Raw genomic sequence first — 20,582 nt, 5'->3', positions numbered from 1 at the left:
TGCCAATGAACTGAACTTGTCGTCTACTGTTGTGTTTTGCATTGTTACTGAAGATTTAGCGATGAGGAAAGTGTGTCGCAAGCTCGTGCCCAAGGGGTTTGCCACAATGCACTACGAGTCCGCGAGTTCCTGGCTAAACACCAGGTGCCAACGCTGCCCCACCCCCTCTGTTTTCCGGACGCCACCTCAGCAGACTTCTTTTTGTTCCCTCAGATTAAGGCAGCCCTAAAAGGAAGCTGTTTTTAGTCCATAGAAGTAATTCGGTCAGCTGTCACGAAGACCTTGCGAGAGGTCCCCATAGATGCCTTCCAGGGCACGTACCAGTCAAGACAAAGTTGCTGGAAAAAATGTGTAGAGGCTCAAGGACAGTAATTTGAAGAATTTTAAGTGTTTGTGCAAGTCTATTCAATAAATTACTTTTAAAAAATAATTGCATTACTTACAGAACGCACCCTGTATCAACTATTGAAAATACTTTTAAGTGAACCCAATTATATGTTGAAGTGAACTCAGTAGTATTATATATACCTATATTCTGTTTTAGAGAACTATTTGGTTCCACCAATATGTATGCACATATTTATTGAACTAGATATTACACAATTAGTTGAAGATAAGGTTGGAATTTTGAAGGTCAACCGGCTTTTTTTCTCATTAAGATCAAATTTGCATGAACACATTCAGCAGCAGTATTGTGGGATTTAAATAAATGAATCTCAGTGTCTTGTTTATAAGTTGATGGCTTAAATTTAACTAATAATCAAGATGTGTATTACTGCTTAGGCTTGTAATCATTGCAGTTGCCATCCAGCAGACAGGCCAGTTGTTTATGCTGGTGAGTCAGATTCATCAATACCCTGTGTGGTGATTGATGTGGAACCAGATTGTCCAATGATTGAGGAGACTCTTGATAGTGGCAGAACTCATGAATTTGCAAAGGGAAGAGATGAGCAAATGCTCTGTAGTGATTCATTTTTGCAAGGGGTTGAATGTGATGTGGCTAAAACTTCAAGTCTGGTGAAGGAGGAAGGTGAGGACCTGACCTCTGGATCTTCGCCTCAGCCAAACACAGGTATATTTCATTCAAATTGCAGCTTTAAAATTCTAAGATGAGTGAAGATGGTACCACATTATTTGCTGTGTTCCCTCAAATTTGGGTTTCGGGATAATTCAAATTATATGTTAAACAGCTATAGGTCACAATTGTAACAAAGTAACACAATTATAGGTTATTATGGGATGAGTGTGTACTATTGAATCTTGATGTAAAACTTACAGAATATTTTGTGAATTTTGTTGTTGTGAGTATTACTTAATGGTGCAGCTCATTGCACCGGTAATTAAATTAGTATTACCAAGACCTATTCATTATACTCATAGTGGTCATTTAGTCCTCTGCTTAATAGTGGAAATCATAAAAGTGTCTTGATATTTTATGACTAACCACATAATTTCCACCGTCTCTGGGTATGCATTTGCAATTTTTGAGCATATTTGCTTTTCATGACATGCCTATTTTGTGGGGAACTTTTTATTTGATAATATTTTGTAATTTCTGACTTTTTATTTAATTTTCAATGCTGCTGTATCCAGAGACTGCTGAAAATGTTGCCACTAAGCCCTCTTGTGAAATGACATCCAAGTCACAGGATACAGAGGAAACTGCTGATACCTCATCACTATCCCTGCAGGAGACCGAGGAGTATATAAATCCCCATGGTGTGAGGTTCACTCCCTATGATGTAGGGAAAGAAGGCCTATCCCCACATGTGCCGTATAATATCATCTGTGTGAGGGAACTGTTCCTCTTTCTTGTCTCCCTTTGCAATCCAAACGAAAAACAAAATTCAGAGGTGAACATTAATGTTGGCCTTAAGCTGTTGACAGTGGCAATGGAAGTTGGTGCTGATGCCATTGGTTCTTACACTTCATTACTGAGCCTGGTAAAAGATGATCTTTGCAGAAATCTACTTTCTCTGCTTGCATCGGAGCGTTTGACTAATTTTGCTGCCAATCTTCAGGTAGCATTCCTTTTGTTTGAATCACTTCGCACCCACCTCAAGTTTCAAATGGAGTCCTATTTAGTGCGTTTATCTGCTCTTACGACAGCAACTGACTCGACTAAAGTAGTGTATGAGAAGAAGGAAGTGGCTCTAGAATCACTCCTTCAATTTTGGAGGATTCCTGGTTATGTGACTGAACTTTATGTAAATTTCGACTGTGATCCCTATTGCTGTAATTTGTTTGAGGACCTCACAGACCTACTTTCCAAGAATGCATACCCTGTTGCTGGACTGCATAATACACATTTGTTGTCATTGAGTGCCCTGCTGTCTGTTGTTGACTCAATTGAGTTCAATTGCCGCAGTAGGGTAGAATGTGAAACAAAAGGTGATGGGAAAAAGTCTGGTCTTTTGGGTTCATTCCAAGTTATAGGACGCAATTTTTCATGTGATAATGTTCCAAGTCATGAGCAGCTTATGGCAATCAAGCACCGCAAGGAGTTGCTTTCATCTGGCACTGAACACTTCAACTCGAAGCCAAGTCATGGAATACAGGTTGGTATGCACCCTAATTTTATTACATTCATCCCCCAATATATATGGGTAACTCAATCATATTTCTTGGCTAGAAAGAAGATGGGTTTTAGATGCCTTTTGTACACTTCCAGAATAGTTAAACCCATTCCTATTGATGTATAAACATACAATTTGATATAATAACATTTTAACTATTCTAAATTTCTCTATTTAACTATTCTAAATTGAATAAATAGTTTCATCAGTTAGGAGTAATTTAGAGATGATTTTATGCTCTGCATACATTAATTCTTATGTTAATATCTGCGTGGTGATCTGTAAACATTCTGATCTCAACATGAAGATGGCAGCACTCTTCAGCAAAAGCATGGGAATGTGTTTGCACATGCATTGAAAGGTACTCACCAAAATTTCAGATATTTTGGACCCTCAGTTGTTTGACAATCATTTGAGTCATTGTGAGGGTTTTTGTGAAAATAGAATAAATTGAGTATCAAGCTGTTATTAAATATTTGTTTTTGAAAAGCAATACACCTACGCAAATCAAAGATGAGTTAGATACTGTATGCAGGGATTCTGCAGCGACATTCATGACCATGAAATTTTGGGCAGCTGAATTTAAATATAGCCATGTCAGATTGGTCGATGATGAAGGTTCGCTATAGCCAAAAACTGCAACAACTACAAATAACATCAAAAAAGTTCCCTGAATGGCCCTGAATGACCATCGAATTAAGGTTAGAGAGATTAGATGGCTCTGGCCATATTGAAAGAACACATTTGTCGTATATAAGGGTGAGGATGAACCTGCTCCAAAAAAGGTGGAGACTGTTCCTTCAGCCGAGAAGGTGGCGGCGACTGTTTTCTAAGGGTAATCATGAAATTGTATTTATTGATTATCTTCGAAAACATAAAGCAGCAATGGCAGAGTATTGCACATAATTACTTGACAAACTGAAGGCAGAAATTGCAAAGGAAAAAACAACTGCATTTGAAGAAGAAAAAAGTACTTTTCCATCAGGACCACAATGCACCTGCCCCACTTCGGCGGTTGGCATGGCTGAAATTCTCAAGTAGTATTTCAAATTGGTTGACCACTCACCATATACATCGGATGTGGCCCCCAGCGACTTTTTTCTGTTTTCTAGCCTTCAAGTTTCGTGTGAAGGACCGAGATTTTCATTAGATGAGAAGGTTATTACATACATAAATGCCTGTTTTGTGGGGAAAGATGTCAACTATTTGGAAGAGTTAAAAAAGTTAGAGCTTCACTGGAAGGAGTGAAAGGAGATCATGTTGAAAAATAAATTTGAAGAAAAAATGTGTAGTATTTGTTAGGTCGGAAACTTTTCGGGCCACCCACATATTAATTTGATATTCCATTTTTTATAAGAGTTTGAATAAAATAGCATTCATCATGAAACTTGTATGAATATACATAGAATATGCATATGTTTGGGATCTCACTGAAAAAGGCATAATTCAGAAAATTGAGAAGGTTCAACGCAGGGCAGTCCGTTTCGTTAAAATCCCTTACAACTAAGTGAAAAGCATCACAGAAATGCTTCTGGAGTTAGTTTGGGAATCATTAGAACATAGATGATTTAATACTAGGTTGAACTTATTGCATAAATTCAGAACCGCTTATTAGAGTGCCGAGGTCACATCAATTATTCACAATCAAACATACATTAGTTGCTTGGATCATCAATGTAAACTTTAAGAAATAGATGTTGAGGTCTGTCGTATAAGTGGTTGTGGTTCATTTTAATGCCCTTCAATTTCACCCAACAAAGAATTATTTTTTTGGGTGAAATTGCCCCTTATTTTGAAGTAAGTTTTCTGCCAGCAGGCATTGAAATATGCAAGGTTTTTGAAGGTTTTTAGTTAATTTTTTTTCCTTTTTCTCCCTTATTCTCCTTTATCCATTGCCCATCCCACCTGGTGCATGCACCCCCTGCCACAAACCTTTTTGGTGGATCGCTGGGTATATGTAGATTTAGATGTGACATAGAGATTTAACTGGGTTCTGGTTTGGTGACTGTGGTAGTGAGAACTTGCGTGTAAGTCCAGGGAATGTTTTTTCATTTATGTTAATAGGAAAAGAATGTATATGAGTGGAAGTGGTAGAAGCCCAAGATCTTGAAAAATTGGACGGGCAGATGAAATTAGAGGCTTACATTCAATGATGTGAATAGCCTTATTTTGCAGTTTAAATATGGCTCCAGAGAAAGGAGATGAGCCCAAAGAATGGAAGTAAATAAGGCCATAATAAAGCATTAGTAGCACATATTTGCTTTCTTTTTTCTTCAAACTTCTTAGGAGGAAACATGCTGAACTTAATATTCCTGTAAGGCAGTTTATATGGGTCTCCTATTTCAAGTTGAATCCAAATGGATGCCAAGAAATTTTGTGGATGAGATAAATTCTATTATTTCCCTATTCACTGTTGTTGGGGAACTTGGTTTTGATGGGCTGAGGATAAAATATATTGCCGGGAATTTGGTGAAGGGTGTGCATGAAATTTGCTTTGAAATTTAAAAATATAAAATGGTTTATGGAATCAATATTTACTTTTAAATGGGCAAAAGATGTATGAAGCTATAAAACTTCATACAGTGTGCAAATAATTGTAATATTAATCTAGTATAGTGGCATCAAAAACTAATTATTGTGCTTTTTATTTAAGGTGCTGCAAGAAAATGGTTTGCTGTCAACCCCTCTGAATCCCCAAGAAGTGGCACTTTTCTTTAGGGAGAATCCAATGCTGGATAAAAATAAAATAGGAGAATACATAAGTAATAAGAAGAATCTAAAAGTTTTGGAGAGTTTTGTAAAGTAAGATGATATTTTGTTGTCCATCCCCATGTTTTTGATGAATATTTAGGATTCTAGTTATCTTCACCCTACATGCTCTCTAATGCTTGCTGCAATTTCTGACATATTGAGCACAAAAAGTTTCTCATGTAGTCCAAATACTTCTACAGAAAATGAAGGAAAAGAACTATAGAATCAGCAAACTTCTGTGAAAGCCAATAATTCAATTGTATTCTTTTAATATTGCTGTTTCAGAAGTGGTATTTTTTCAATTTTCTATTGTATTAAGTCAACCCTTTGGTGATGATCTTTAATCTAATTTCTTTTCTGTTTAAATTTATTTTGATTGTTCTACTCTTCTGTGCACTTGGTGTTGGCTTAATAGCATCTCATATATACAGGGTGTGGCGGTTATCACCTGACAAATTTCAATTTGAATTTTCCGTTATATCGTGGTTCAACTGAAGGTTGCGATTGGCGTCCTTAAATGCTATAGGCATCTAGTAAATATTCATAGCCTCAAATGGCCAAGATATTACGTACAACTGTGGAGTACAATCGAAGAGCTGCTATTATCGACAGTGTTCGTGCTGGGCGTTTGTCCAGCCAGTGAAATAGTTTGATTCTTTGGGTACCCCAGATCAACTGTTTAAGATACTGTGGCTAAGTATAATGCTTCAGAGAAGTCTGGAGAAGGTTTCGCTAACCCAGTGAAGATACCTCATTCGAGGAAACGCATGTCACAAACTGCAGCAGTCATCGAGAAAGCTAAGGCGCTGATTTCAGAGGACCTCGGGCGATCGTTGTGGAAATTGCTATCAGATTGAATGTTAGCGAGTGAACAATGAATTGGATGGCAGAGGAGGACCTACAATACAAGTTGTATGCAATAAAGGTGTGACACATGCTGTCTAAGGCTGCCAGAACAAAGTGGATTGCTCGCTGCAACCTGCTATTTTGTTCTCTAAAAAATGAAGCTGTGGGGCGAATCAGATTGCTTTCTGATGAAAAGAATTTTCACTATTGACGCAAAGGTCAACCAAAGAAATGACCGCTGGCTCGCCCATGATCCCATGAACGTCCCAATTGTTGCTCGGACAAAATTTCGGGCTGATGTTCACATCCTAGGTGTTGTATCCAGTGAGGGTAATATCATACCACCACATTTCTTTGAAAAGGGACCAACTATCACAAAAGAAGTCTTATCTGCAAATTTTGAAGAATGTTGTGAAACCGTGAATGGTAAATGTGGCCTCGGGGAGACAATATGTCTTTCAAGAGGATGGTGCACCAGCTCATACGAGTCATTTAGTCCAAAACTGGCTCTCAGATAACATTGACATGTTCTGGTCAAAGGAGTTCTGGCCCCCGAATAGCCCGGGCTTGCACCCCCTCAACTATTATGTTTGCAGCTTAGTCAAAGTTACCAATAAGACGAGGCACCCTAATGTTGCATCTCCATGTACCGCTGTCCTAGCAGCATTTGCGAATATGGACAGTGCTGTTTTAAAGAGTGAGTGCAATCGATTCAGGACAAGATTAGAGGTGGTCATTGCAGCTGAAAGGGGTTATATTGAGTAATGTTACTCTTGACAGATACCGTTACTTGTTTGTAAAAGGATTTTCATTTTCATTTGTATTTTTAAAAATAAATTTGCTTTTAAACAAAAGTTTCATTTGTCCGGATTTAAGCGCCATACCCTGTATGTACTTATAAATCTGTACTTAAGATATCTAACATATTTGGAAGTTAAAGATGTGATGATCTGATGAAAATATTTGGGCATTCCTTGTATAATGGAATTTAAAATGAGCACAGTTTTTAAATATAAGAGCTTAAAATTTTAGTGCAGGCATGATTTTTGTTTTTGCTCTAATATTTTTATACCTAGTAAATGAGTTTCTGAAATACCAAAATTTCTCGTTGCATGACTATTTGAATTTATTAGAACTTAAAATTTTTACAGGTCATTTGATTTTGCTGATTTAAGAATAGATGAAGCATTAAGATTATATCTGGAGACATTTCGTTTGCCAGGTGAAGCAATTCCTATATCTCTAGTCTTGGAGCAGTTTGCTGACCATTGGCATGTAAGTTTTGTTTAATTTTTTTTTAATGGTAACATGGTATTCCATCTATGCACACTAGACAAATTTACCTTCTTAACATATTCCAGGGTACGAGGAAAATATGTACATTGTTTTGATGACGCAAGTTTGTTTATGGAGGTTTAATGCATTGCAGCACACTTATTATGCATTTTTAAATTTGGATAACTAGTGTAGTATTAATATTTTTTCAATAAAAGTGTATTCTTGTATCACAGCTTAAAAGTTCTTTTGTTGAAGCTTTAAAAATAACCTAAAAATACTAGGATATTATCCATCAAGTGTGCAAAAATTAAATAATAATTTATTTGTATCAAATTGTGATACATAACTTGTTGAAATCCAATTTTCCCTATGGGTTACAGCCATATTTGGTTGACTAATTCATATTTTAGCATATAAATACTGCAATGATCTATCTGAATGTTAGTTTGGTTGCTGAGGTTAGATCTCACTCCATAGGCCCTATTTTTTATGAAATTCACATATCAGGGTGGGGGGGTCAGTCGCTATATCTGTGCCATCTTTGATTTTCGGGAAAGTCCTACTGCCTTAAAAATTTCACAAAACAGGAAATGATAGGAATGCCAAAAATTATCAAGAATTTAACCTGAGCCTTCCAATCTGTAGTCAAATGCCATTCCAACAAGACTACGGCCCCCATAATTAATCATATGTTCACTAGAAAAACTATTATTTAGAGTTACATAATTATAAGTATTGACTCTTTTGTTTTTAATAAAAATCCCAGCAAGTAAGATTGTGTAATTTAGCTATTCTTGCACAATAAAGCTGTCATTATTTCACCTATATCAATCAATATACCGTTATATACAGTACTTCACTGTAATTACATTTGATAAGCAGTACATGTTACAATAGACGTAATGGATAAAATTGGTTACTCATTCTATGTTTATTTCAGAACTGTAACGGCAAACCATTTGTGCACTCGGATGCTGCTTTCACGCTGGCTTATGCAGTTATTATGCTAAATGTGGACCAGCATAATTACAATGCTAAGAAGCAAAGTATTCCAATGACGCCTGAAGATTTTATGAAAAACCTAAAAGGAGTAAATGGAGGCAAAGATTTTGATAAAGATGTGCTTGAAGAGATATATAATGCCATAAAGTAAGAGAGTAAATTTATTACTTGATTTATTTAGTATACTTATTTTTTCATCTAACATCTGACCTTTATTTTACCAAGAAATGAAGAAATAGTGATGCCAGCAGAGCAAACTGGAATTGTAAGGGAGAACTATTTATGGAAGGTTTTGTTGAGAAGAGGTGCCAGTAAGGAAGGAACATTCATCCACACTCCTGTGGGATTGTTTGACCATGAGCTTTTCACACTTATTCGCCGTCCTACAGTAGCTGCTTTGTGTTTAGTCTTCGATAAAAGCAATGATCCGGCAATCTATGAAATGGCAATCTCGGGATTCAAGTGAGTACCAGCATATTTTTATTATTTTATATCCTTATTTAAATTTTTCTGATTTTCCTTTGAAAAATGGCAGCAGTGTCCTTAGTTGCATTGCTATTGGCATCACCTTGGTTATTTTTCTGTTTCAATACACAAAAAAATGCCAAAGAATTTCAAGAATGATTATTTCTGTTCCCTTTAACCCTATTAATACCAGTGAAAAATATTTGTATTTTCGAAAAAATCCCAAATTATATTTATATGGAGAAAACACCCTTTGGAGAAAAGTTAATGGAAATATTGTCATTCTGATTCTAGTGCAAGGAAGATTAAATATCTTTGAGTGTATAATCAATTATGTATCTATTGGATGCTATAGATCTATTGTCATGCACATTCAAGTATTTCCTATTCAATCGAATAATTTAATTTTTTAGCCATTTCATTTTTTTGTAAACAAATCAAATAACAATCTCAGAATCCTGAGAAATCAGAAATTGTTAGTTAGTTTTAATATATATAATTTAACCTTGATTTGTAATGTTGTGGGCCTGATTTCAGTGTACATGCCTGGCTGGGAAAATATTGTATGAGCTGAAAGGAGCTTTCATGTTATGTATTATGGGGTGCTTACTATCGTACAGTATTCTGCTCCTACATAAAAGAGTCAGTAGAAGTAATTTTTACCAGTTAGTGTTTTCTCACTTTTGCATGTTTTTTTGTTGAATAATTTACTATAAGAATCAAATCTGAAGTGAAAAATGTATGATTTTAATTCATTTTTCAATTGTTTTAAAGTGTTATATAAATCTTATATACATTTAAAAAGACCAGGTAGTCTTAAAACTTACATGCATGTGGGTCTTTCAATAAGTCCCTAGAAAAAATTATTTTGGTGAAATTTTTTTTGTTTTTCAGCAAAATCTTAGCATGATACTTTGCCCAGTGTTTTGCCAAATTTTTTAAGATGTCCGAAAAGTAGGAAGGTCCTCAAAACAGGCATTTGTTTGGGTGATGACCTCTTAGTCAGACATATGAAAAAAGCCTCCGAGGGTGAACAATGGTGAATGCGTTATATGTTGTAATAATTCGTTTAAAAGTTTAATTCCATAATTTTTGCCATCAAAACCACAGGTATGCACCTGTGCATTGTTTTGTTAGAAAAAAATGTTTCTGTTCCATTTAAGGAAAATATTCTTGATTTCTTTACCCAACCAGTGCAATAGCAACACATGATATTCTCCATTTGTAATTTACCATTTTTGTGAGTAATGGTTGTAGATGGTTCTATGTGCATCCTAAAAAAACCTTGGCCTTCACCTTGACTGTCAATTTTACTGTCTTCGCCTTCTTCGGAGCCTTCTTTGCCTTTAAGGAGCCTTTGTTTTGACAATTCCTTTGTCTCTGAAGTTGGGTATCCATGTTTTGTTCACAGTTATGTATCAATACAAACGAAAACTCTTCGGGATTGTGAAGAAAAAGCACCAAACCAGCCTCTGAATTGACCACATGATTAGTTGTTCACCGATGCGGCTCCCTTGCTGATATTTTTTTCTCGGCAAATTTTTCTTGCTAAATTTAAAACACTGGACCTTGTGATTTGCATATGGCCTAAACTCTTTCAGGAATGGAATGACAGGTTCGTAATTCCATTCATAGCTTTGATTCGTTGATTACTCAAAACATACTGTGGATTTTTCCCATCATTACTGAGGAAGTCACTGCCACTGGACATCCCAAATCATTGTTAATCATTTGTGGATACACGGGCACGTTCAAACTCATCTACCCCATTGTAAACAGTAACAAACACAGGAGCAGGTGTGCCATGAACTTCATTCAACTTGACATAGTTCTCTTTCGGTGTTAGTTACATTCACACAGCTATTAATCATAAATATCTACGTCACATATTAATCTTACTGTTAAAATCTTACTTCTGGTGATAGGTTATAGTTAATTTTTTAATTATCATTTAATTGTATTGTAGTAATATTTTTTTTCTCTTTCATTTTTTTCTTCTACATTTTTTACTTCTATATTATTAATCAGAAATTTTGTTAATTAATTTTTCTCCATTAAATGTGTATATCAGTTCTCCTTTTGTTTCTTCTCTTATTTTTCATGCATTGCTTTATTTTTATTTATTTCTTATTAGGTTTTTTTTAATTTAGTAAATCATGACATTAGAATTAACTATCTGTTGGTTTAAGCAGGTTTTTCACTCTTCCTTTAATGTTTAGGTGTTTTCCTACAGTGGGTATTTTCGTCAAGGATAGAAGCCTCATTCCTTATGTTTTCCCCCAATGTTGCGTATCTTTCTACTCTATTTGTACTCATGCATATTCATTGTAAATCAATTGTCATTGTCAAGTCTTTTATATTACTTAGCCCTCAAATTTAATTATATTTTCATTGAATGTATTTGATGATGGGTTAGATGGAAGAAGGGTCTGCCACAGTCTCAATCTTGCCCAAATAAAGCCAAATTATTATGACTATTATTATTATTCCAATCCATCCCTAATTGCACAAATATCCTCAGATGTCGGTCACCTTCCTTAAAGCTGCTACTCTTACCACTGGAAGTGTTTAATCGCCTATTTTTTCCATTTTTGTAAATAAACGAAAGTTTGTTTTCAATCGGTGATGAAAATGACACCACGTGATGGTAATAGCTGAAACTATAACAGCTGTGGTGAGATATGTGGCTTACTAAAAGCAAACCATTTCCGATACCACATGCACTATTTCTTGGATTTTCTAAGGAATTATTGAATGACCCATGTATCTAAACTTCAATTACATTTTGTTAATATAGGTGGTAATGATTGCATGTAGGTAGTGGTAGCTGAATATGTTGATACTTTTGAATGAAAATATGATATGAACAATCAGTAAATTCTCTGATAATAGAAGCAAAATCATTGCTCCATGCCTTTCCAATTGATTGCCATTTTGTAAAATGACAGACTCTAAACATAACAGTTTCAGGTTTAACTTTGTGGAAGTCCTTCATTATGAGGGTAAAAAGAAACGTAGCACTTCCACAATAAAGATTTAATATTTCACGACCATGGCTTTGATGCTGCGCATCATCATCAGGTCCCCCTGTTGATGATGCACAGCATCGAAACCATGGTCGTTAAATATTAAATCTTTATTGTGGAAGTTTTAAGTTTCTTTTTACCCTCATAATGGCAGACTCTAAGTTTTTATGGCCCAAGATACTAATGATACATTTTTAATATCTTGCTGTGCATTTGCCTCATGTATATTTATGGCATATTGAACACTTTTTCCTGAGTACTTTTACATGTTTGTGACTCACTCTCATGTCCTTTTCAAGTTTGTGTACCTGAATTCAAAGGTGTACTTCCACTGCTTAATTGCTTGGCAAGCTACTGACAGTTTTTCAGCTAACTTCAGAATACATTTAAAATGCCTGATTGTTTTGTTCAGCAGCCCCTTCATTTACCACTTATGGATTCTTTACAGCTAAATGAAGGATATTATAAAAAAAATACTACCAGGGAGACTGTTTTCTTGATTTTAATGAAAAGTTGAGGAAAGCATCAGTGAAACTGAGTTTAAGTTTTGAAACAGTCTCAGTACAAGTGATGCCTTGTTCTATATCCAACTTTAAGTCCCTAAATTCCTTTACTTACAGGTAAATGTCCTCCCTTGTATAATAGATTCCAAAAGAGGATTTGACAATTAGACACAACATTATAATATGCCAAATAAAACACCCCAGGCTCAATATTAAAGATATTAGTATTATAAGGAAGCTGTAGTGGAATTAGTCTTATGAATTGAATGTCATGTGAAGGCCAAATATCAGGCTACTGAAGAGGTTAAGATACTTGATAAGTGTGCGGCAAGCGTGTATTTTGTCCATTTGTCGCGAAGGGTGTCCTTGTCTTGTCTCACTTATCTTAGATGAAATTTGCAAAGGAAACAAGACGAGCAGAAAGTGGCATAAGGACATCCACTATGCAGATGATACTATGGTATGTGTAGTAACTGAGAATACCAGTTTCTTCAAAATACAAATTGAGTAGCTTCAGGCATGATGTGGTGGAAATCAAACATAATGAATGAACTGATATTAGCACTTTTCCACTTGATAAAATTTTTTTATTTTACGACCGGGTTTCGATGTATTACATCATCATCAGGTGCTGTAATACATCTGATGATGATATAATACATCGAAACCCGGTCGAAAAATAAAAAAAATTATCAAGTGGAAAAGTGCTTCAATCAGCTATTCATTATCTTCAAAATACCATCAACAAATCAAGTCTGGACCTTGGATTCGCAATAAATACCCAAAAAATGAAAGTCATAGTTATCAGAAAGTCAGGGTAGACAATTCTGTAGTACCCTGAATAAAAAAATCAGAAAGAGTGATAGGATTCACATACTTGGGGTGTTAGTTGATGGAAAAGTGAGATTTGGGTGTGAAAATCAGAATAAGATTGTTATTTCAAAGGGAATATTTCAGAAGCAGAAATAGCTCCTGGTGTAACCTTGATCTTATTTTCGAAACCGATCAGCGAATTGTGAAGTACTGCATGTTATATATTACTATGTGCTGTTAAAGGCTGTACGCGAAAGCCTTCCTCAATGCCATAATAAGAAGGGTTCAGAATATGGATTTATGACAGAATACTTAAGTTCCCATGGGTAAATCATGTCACCATTGAGGATATACTTCATCATTCTTAGAAAACATGCAAAGTTCTAACCTCTGTCAAACACAAAGCATGTATTGATTTATACTGTACCATGTAACTAACCACATAAAGCTATTCATTTAAAGCCAGATTCAAGTGGCAAAAACTAATCTTTATGGTACAATAATTGATTTTCAGTAGAATATTTATTTTTATTCATTTTTGTCCGAGGGTGAGTAACATCTCTAATAAAACATATTACTGTTGAATAAACTTTTATTCATGTTTATAATATTTTGCCAGGAGCTTAATTTAACATTAGTACCAAGTTAATATTTATTGATATCATAGCCCTTGTTATTTTTTAGGTGTTGTTCAATTATATATGCCTAATTTTTACTTTCAGAAAATGTGCACTGATATCTGCCCATTATGGAATGAGCAATGACTTTGATAGTCTTGTTATCTCCCTCTGCAAATTCACTACTCTTTTGTCTTCAACAGAGGTATGACAATTAAAATGTTTTGTCATTTATTTTTGTAAAAATATTGGTTTCTTATTGGTATTGGTATTTTTCATTCATTTAGTCAATGGACATGCTTGCTGCATCATTCGGAGAAAATGCAAAGGCACAGTTAGCAGCCAAAACTGTTTTTGGATTAGCTCATCGCCATGGGGACATACTGCGTGATGGTTGGAAAAATGTTTTAGACTGTATAATCCAACTTTTCAAGTGTAAACTTCTGCCAAAATCTCTTGTGGAGGTAATTAAAATTAATTTCACCATTTTTTAAAAAGAGTTGTAAGGTTATTTTGGATATAGATGATTATTTACCCTTTGAATTACTAAGGGTCTATTTTTGATATCAAAGTTGTCTTGTAAGTTGTAAGTCTGATGTACAATTTTTTATTTCTTCATTTTAAAGATCCCAAATATTTGCTCAATATTTTGTCTGTAATCACCAAACTCAGGTTCAAATAAGTAGTTGCAGTGATTCATTTTGAAATGCTGAAGTCAACACCTTTTAGCTTAATCTAAGAATCAGGAATCCTGGTATTAATTTTTACAATAGCTACATTATTAAAAATAATTACATCATATTCTATGGTTTCAGGCTTCACCTCGGGGAAGTATTTGATATTAACGTAAAAACAAGTACAAAATATCCTTTAATTTGAAAAATTACCATATTTCCTGGTTTATAGTAAGGCACACTTTTTTACTTAACCATATGCTCTAAAATCAGCCTGAGTCTAATGAGTAGAGGGTAAAATGGGTATAACTTTGACCCATAAGGGCAAGCTGATTCACTGGAAAAATCCTTACTATTAAGTGTTTTTTCCCACATCAGACATAGGAAACGGTTGCCTTTCTTAATAATATCAATAATAACATTGCTATGAGTAAGTAGTCAGCAATAGAGTTAAATATTTTATTGAACCTACATCCTAAAAAAATTCCCAAAAAAATCATAAATGTTTCCATATAGTGTATTTAGTTTCATATAACATGTGGTACTACTGCGAAACTTCATGCACATTGGGCTAATGAGGTTGTCGCCCCTCTGCTAATACAAACATACATTGCATCTCTTGCAGTAAACTTCTCTTTTCTCTTGCATCTGAGTCTTCGGGCATTGAACCTTAAGTAGTATAGACAAAGAAAATTATTGCTTTCAATATAAATATTGATTTATCAAAATAATTACAGAAACTAAGCATCATATAAAAAGTGAAAATGATAATAATCTCATGGGATATTAAGAGAGAAGATTGTCATATAGTATTGCATGTAAACTTGAATTCAAGAAATACCTGTACACTGCAGAGCACGGAAACAAGGCAGCTGAAAAGCATTTATGCCCAATAATAACAAATTTCTGGGATTCTATGATGAATAAATGTTGGTGTGTAGCTACTAATTTTTTAATGTTTCAATTAATTTTTTTTCTTGTAAAGTGTTAACATCAAAGTAATTTGATCTTTTCTGTCTGATCCGTGTATTTTTTGTAAATTCTAACCTAAAATAATGAGTTTCTTATGAGCTGTGAAATACAGTAATGAACTCCTGCTATTAATTTTGTTCCAAAATGACTAGTGGTTACAAAAAGGATCCTGTAGAAGATACCAATAATCCATTTTCAAGCATCACATTAGCCCTACTGCAGGTTTTGGCTCTGCAGCTGTCAGATTATTTGGCAAGCACATTAAGCATAGGTTGACTCAGAAGTCAGAATGGAGTTTAGAATTAAGAAGCTGACTCATTGGAAGTAATTAGCATTGAGTGAATGTTAAATAGTCTTGAGACAGAAATCAGAAAATGTTTTCCACTGGATGGGTTTTTTCAGAAAGTAATTGCATACATTATTTCAAGCAATCAAATTTTATTTAGGGTATAAAGTATAAGTATTTCTCCAGCTCGCAGGAATGCTTGATGCAGTACTCATAAAAAGTGATGATTTCTGGTAATCCCAGTACCCTAAATTGTGTAAACATGCATATCCTCACTGAAAGCTGGATTAATGTACAAAATTCTGGATTACAATTTCATACACATGCAATTAGCTCAGAAATATTTTGCGCCTTTTCTTAAATCAATGTTACCACATTTGGGAAGGGTTTGAATAGTTCCATGGGTAGAATATTACAATCGGAGATTGTTTTGTTGAGAAATGATAAATGTTTTATGATAATCCTTTTCACCTGACATGGTGTTTAAATGCAATGGTTTAATTCTGTGGATTATTCATGTCAAACTTATGGTTAAATCACATTGCCATTTGCGTGAAAAAATCAGTAAATTTTGCAAAAGCCATTAAAATCCTACCGATCTTAAAATAATGTCGGTAATTCAGATAAGTGCCCGCAAGTTATGAGACATTTCATTCTGCTATTGAATTTGGCAGCTAGTCAGGTTTGGATGGTATACAAGTTGATGTTAAATGGCGATGTTGGAATGCTGTAAAGCCTTTCTGTAGTTCACTTACAGAATATTCCCGAGGAATATGTCTCATTGTTTCTCATTAAATTCTTACCGTTTCAAATGATTCCCAATCACTGCTTAGATACTTTACATTGCATTCACTGGAGCATATCTGTTCAGGAGAATTGACTATAAAGGTAATATTAAACAATGATTTTATTTTCTTTTCCTTTAGGCTGATGACTTCATTGAAAAGAGTGGGAAAATATCTCTTCTCAGGGAAGAGACACCCTACCAAAAGACTGATACCTCCCTTTTTAGTTCTCTATATTCATACATAGCACTGTCGCCAGGTTAGTAGAAGCAGCCATTACATTAATTTTATGAATAATTAGTGAACTGTTTACTTACCTATTAATCAGCATATCAATATTTCTTGTTGTTTATAACTAACCATAACAGCTTTATTACAAAGTGGGATGAAAGTTTTTTTCGTGATGATACTTAGCCCCAGAGATGGAGAACCTTTTGGGAATCTGTCATACATCTGAGACATTCTCTCAATAATTATTTCTCTTCAATTTGTAATCTGCTTTCAATGAATCAAAGTAAATGCAGCTATTTCAAATATGAGAATAATAAATGTTTGTCAATATCTTGGTAAGAAAAAATTGACTTAAAGGTTTCTTAATAGCCATGCCTGAATTTACCATTCCCATATCCTTTGAGGCTGAACATCCAGACTACTATTTGAATTTTGTAGTTGATATCTAATCTCTTCAATGATTTTTTCGGTTGGTTTCATCTAGTTAATCCATTAGTTTAAAGAATTTAATATGGTATGATGTGAAATATTGTAGTGTTGGTATGATAAATTTTGAAGTAAAAGATTTTTAGTCTTTGACTTTTTAAACTTTTTTATTATAGTTAATGATAAAAGTACTGGTATGAAATGATAAAAAAAAACATATTTATCGATAAGCTTCTAAATTGTGTACATGCCATATTAGATCTGAACACAACTGAAATATATGAACATCTTCATTTTTTGGTTGTGTATAATACAGGACTTTTTTGAAAATCTGCTAAAATGCATGCTACAATGATGCATTTCATGGAATTAATCAAAGTAGAGAAAGGCTGATCAAGAATTTTTTTACCTTATACTATATTCTAAATTTCAAAACTTAGACCCAGAAATGTACAATGAAGTATTGATATTATTATTATTATTATTATTATTATTACTTTTTATTTGCCCAGAGATCACAATACAAAAATACCAGGTGGGTGAAGTATGTACATGATATAAGGCACGTCAATGAGGAGCAAAGACACAGGCTCAGTTAAGATACATAAAAGAATAGATGCTCATAGTTACATAAGTGTTTGGTACAAACCCATGAACATCGGCTGTAACATGCACATAACAATATCAAATTCAGAAAAATCATTGATCACAAACATGAATCAGACCATTACCATTGCTAGAAACTAAAAGTATGAACTTACTGGTCGGGAATATTGTTGAGATATTCATCAACCGAGTAAAACATATTGCGTTGTAGATATCTTTTTAGTTTATGCCTGAATACGGCAGTTCCCTGTGTATCCTTGATACTTTTGGGTAGTTTGTTAAATAATCTGATGCCCATTTCATTGGGTCCTAATTTCAATGCTTTAGTTCTTATATTCCCATAATGGAAGTCATTCCTGCCTCTGGTGTAATGATGATGATAGGCAGAGTTAAGAGAATAGTTGCCGATGTTATTTTTTATATATAGAATTAAAAACATAATGTAGATGCATGGGAGAGGTAGCAAATTTAATTCATGGAAAATAGGCCTTGATGGAGCATTGTAAGGTTTCCTGGCGATGATTCTAATAGCTTTCTTTTGCATTTTAAAGATGGTTTGAGAAATAGCAGCTGATCCCCATAATATTATACTGTAGGTTATATTTGAGTAAATTTCCCCATAGTACAAATTGAGTAGTACAGTTTTACTTGTAGTTTCATACAGGTGTCTTAATAAGTAGCAAGTTGAACTGAGCTTGTGTTGGAGGGCTTTTACATGAGTATCCCAAGAAATATTTGCACATAGAGAAATACCTAGAAATTTGCATTCTGTCACACGCTCAATTGATAGGTCATTGATTTTTACCAGCAGATCATCTGATATGTTCTTATTGTGTGTAAAGTTTACTATTTTACTTTTATTTACATTTAAGTCTAGAAGGTTGTCTGTACACCACTTGTTTATAGCAAGTGTGACAGACTTAGCTTTTTCCACAAGGCTGGGATATGTTTGTGTTGATATTATTATATTAGTGTCGTCAGCGTACAACACTGGTATTATTCCATCATTATTTGGTAAGCAGTTAGGTAGGTCATTGATGTAAATCAGAAAGAGGAGTGGCCCAAGGGTTGAGCCTTGTGGAACACCTTTGTTAACTTGGTATGCTTCGGATGAATATTTTGACCCATCAACTGATAACACTACTTTTTGAGTGCGATTATGAATAAAGGACTTCAACCAGTTTAAAGGACTTCCTCTAATTCCTATTCTATTGAGTTTAATTAGTAGTCTATTGTGGTTTACATTATCAAAAGCCTTTGACAAGTCAAAAAACATTCCAAGAGTTTTGCGTTTAGCATCTAATGAATTAAGTATGCTGTCGATTGCCTGACATATGGCAGTTGTGGTAGACCTTTCCGATCTAAATCCATGCTGAGAATTAGAAAGTAGGAAGTTTTTTTCGAGATAAGATGCTATTTGCATATACATGGCTTTTTCGAATATTTTAGCAAATGTATTTTGGACGGCTATTGGTCTGTAGTTATTCAAATCATTTACACAGCCATGGTTTTTATAAATGGGCACTACTTTTGATTCTTTTAATTGGGATGGGAAAATCCCTTGTATCAAAGATTCATTAATTAAAAATAAAAGGGGTGCTTTTATGGCTTCAAAACAATGATGAACAACTTTACCAGGAATTTCATCTGGGCCAGTACTGGATTTGTTTCTGAGTGAGGAGACAATAGTTTTTAGATTGGTTTCAGAACAGGGCTTGGCAAACATTGACGATGGTGCATTTGCTAAAAGCACATTGGCTGGAGAAGTAGTTAGGCAAGGAGCTGATACGTAGTATTTGTTAAATTTATTAGCTAGAGATGAATAGCTAATGGCAGTGTTATTTTCAGGGTTACAAAGTTTTGGGAGAGTGAGTTGTGGATTTTTCTTACCTCTACAGTCATTAATTATTTCCCATGCAGTTTTGGACTTGTTATTGGAATTAAGTAACTTATTATCATTATAGGTTCTTTTCGTGGTAGAAATCAGTTTACGGTAATACTTTTGAAATTCCTTATAGAGTAACCTTTGTTCATGATTGTTTGAACTTTTACTGGAGATAGCAAGTTTTTTAAGGATAGTTGAGTAATAACGGATCTCATCAGTTAGCCATGGCTTACATTTAGTTCTATGAAATATTTTATGATGTGTTACTGGGAAACACATTTCAAAATTGTGTTTGAAAATTGAATAAAAGTAATTGAAACCTTCGTCTACTGACTTAAGGTCATAGACATTGTCCCAGTTTTGGGACTGAAGAAGGAGCAGAAAATGCTGCATATTTCCATGAGTGAGAGACCGCCTTGGGTAAGTTTTATCATTTGGACTATCCATTGGTTGGTTAGTATCGATACTTATTTTCACCATGCAATGGTCTGTTATACCTAGGTCGCAAACAGTTGTGACTACTTTTTCATGGTTAAAGTTGGTCACAGCGTAATCAATTAGGGTGGCAGATGTGGGAGTGACTCTGGTAGGATTATTGTCAAAACATTCCATGCCATAAGTTTTGAACAGATTCAACAATTCTGATCTGTGAGGGGAGTCAACTAAGAGATTACAGTTGAGATCGCCGTTCAGCATGAGTATTCTGTTGCTTGCATATAAGGAGCAAATGAGTTGGTCCAGTTTTTTAATGAATGAATGAAAATCACCAGTTGGTGATCTATAGATGGAGATGAGCACAAGCAATCCCACTGGAGTTTCATGGAAACACACTGCACATTC

The 20,582-nt window shown here is 34.6% G+C and overlaps 1 protein-coding gene across 2 annotated transcripts in view; it reads left to right on the top strand.

The window, feature by feature from the left end:
• The window catches only part of garz (Sec7 domain-containing protein garz), an 84,308-nt gene that overhangs the window by 17,879 nt on the left and 45,847 nt on the right, over window positions 1-20,582 (top strand). For both annotated transcript variants that reach the window (XM_071599106.1, XM_071599105.1), the window contains exons 9-17: window positions 801-1,072; window positions 1,594-2,558; window positions 5,230-5,378; window positions 7,325-7,448; window positions 8,392-8,600; window positions 8,679-8,915; window positions 13,983-14,082; window positions 14,165-14,341; window positions 16,736-16,853. In XM_071599106.1, the coding sequence (XP_071455207.1) occupies window positions 801-1,072; window positions 1,594-2,558; window positions 5,230-5,378; window positions 7,325-7,448; window positions 8,392-8,600; window positions 8,679-8,915; window positions 13,983-14,082; window positions 14,165-14,341; window positions 16,736-16,853 (2,351 nt within the window). The remainder of the gene's footprint in view (window positions 1-800; window positions 1,073-1,593; window positions 2,559-5,229; window positions 5,379-7,324; window positions 7,449-8,391; window positions 8,601-8,678; window positions 8,916-13,982; window positions 14,083-14,164; window positions 14,342-16,735; window positions 16,854-20,582) is intronic.

This window comes from Hetaerina americana, unplaced genomic scaffold, assembly GCF_022747635.1.
Source record: "Hetaerina americana unplaced genomic scaffold, ioHetAmer1.1.p SCAF_105, whole genome shotgun sequence".
Lineage (NCBI taxonomy): Eukaryota > Metazoa > Arthropoda > Insecta > Odonata > Calopterygidae > Hetaerina > Hetaerina americana.
Note: the sequence above shows the minus strand (reverse complement) of the source record. Positions and strands in the feature narration are given on the sequence as shown.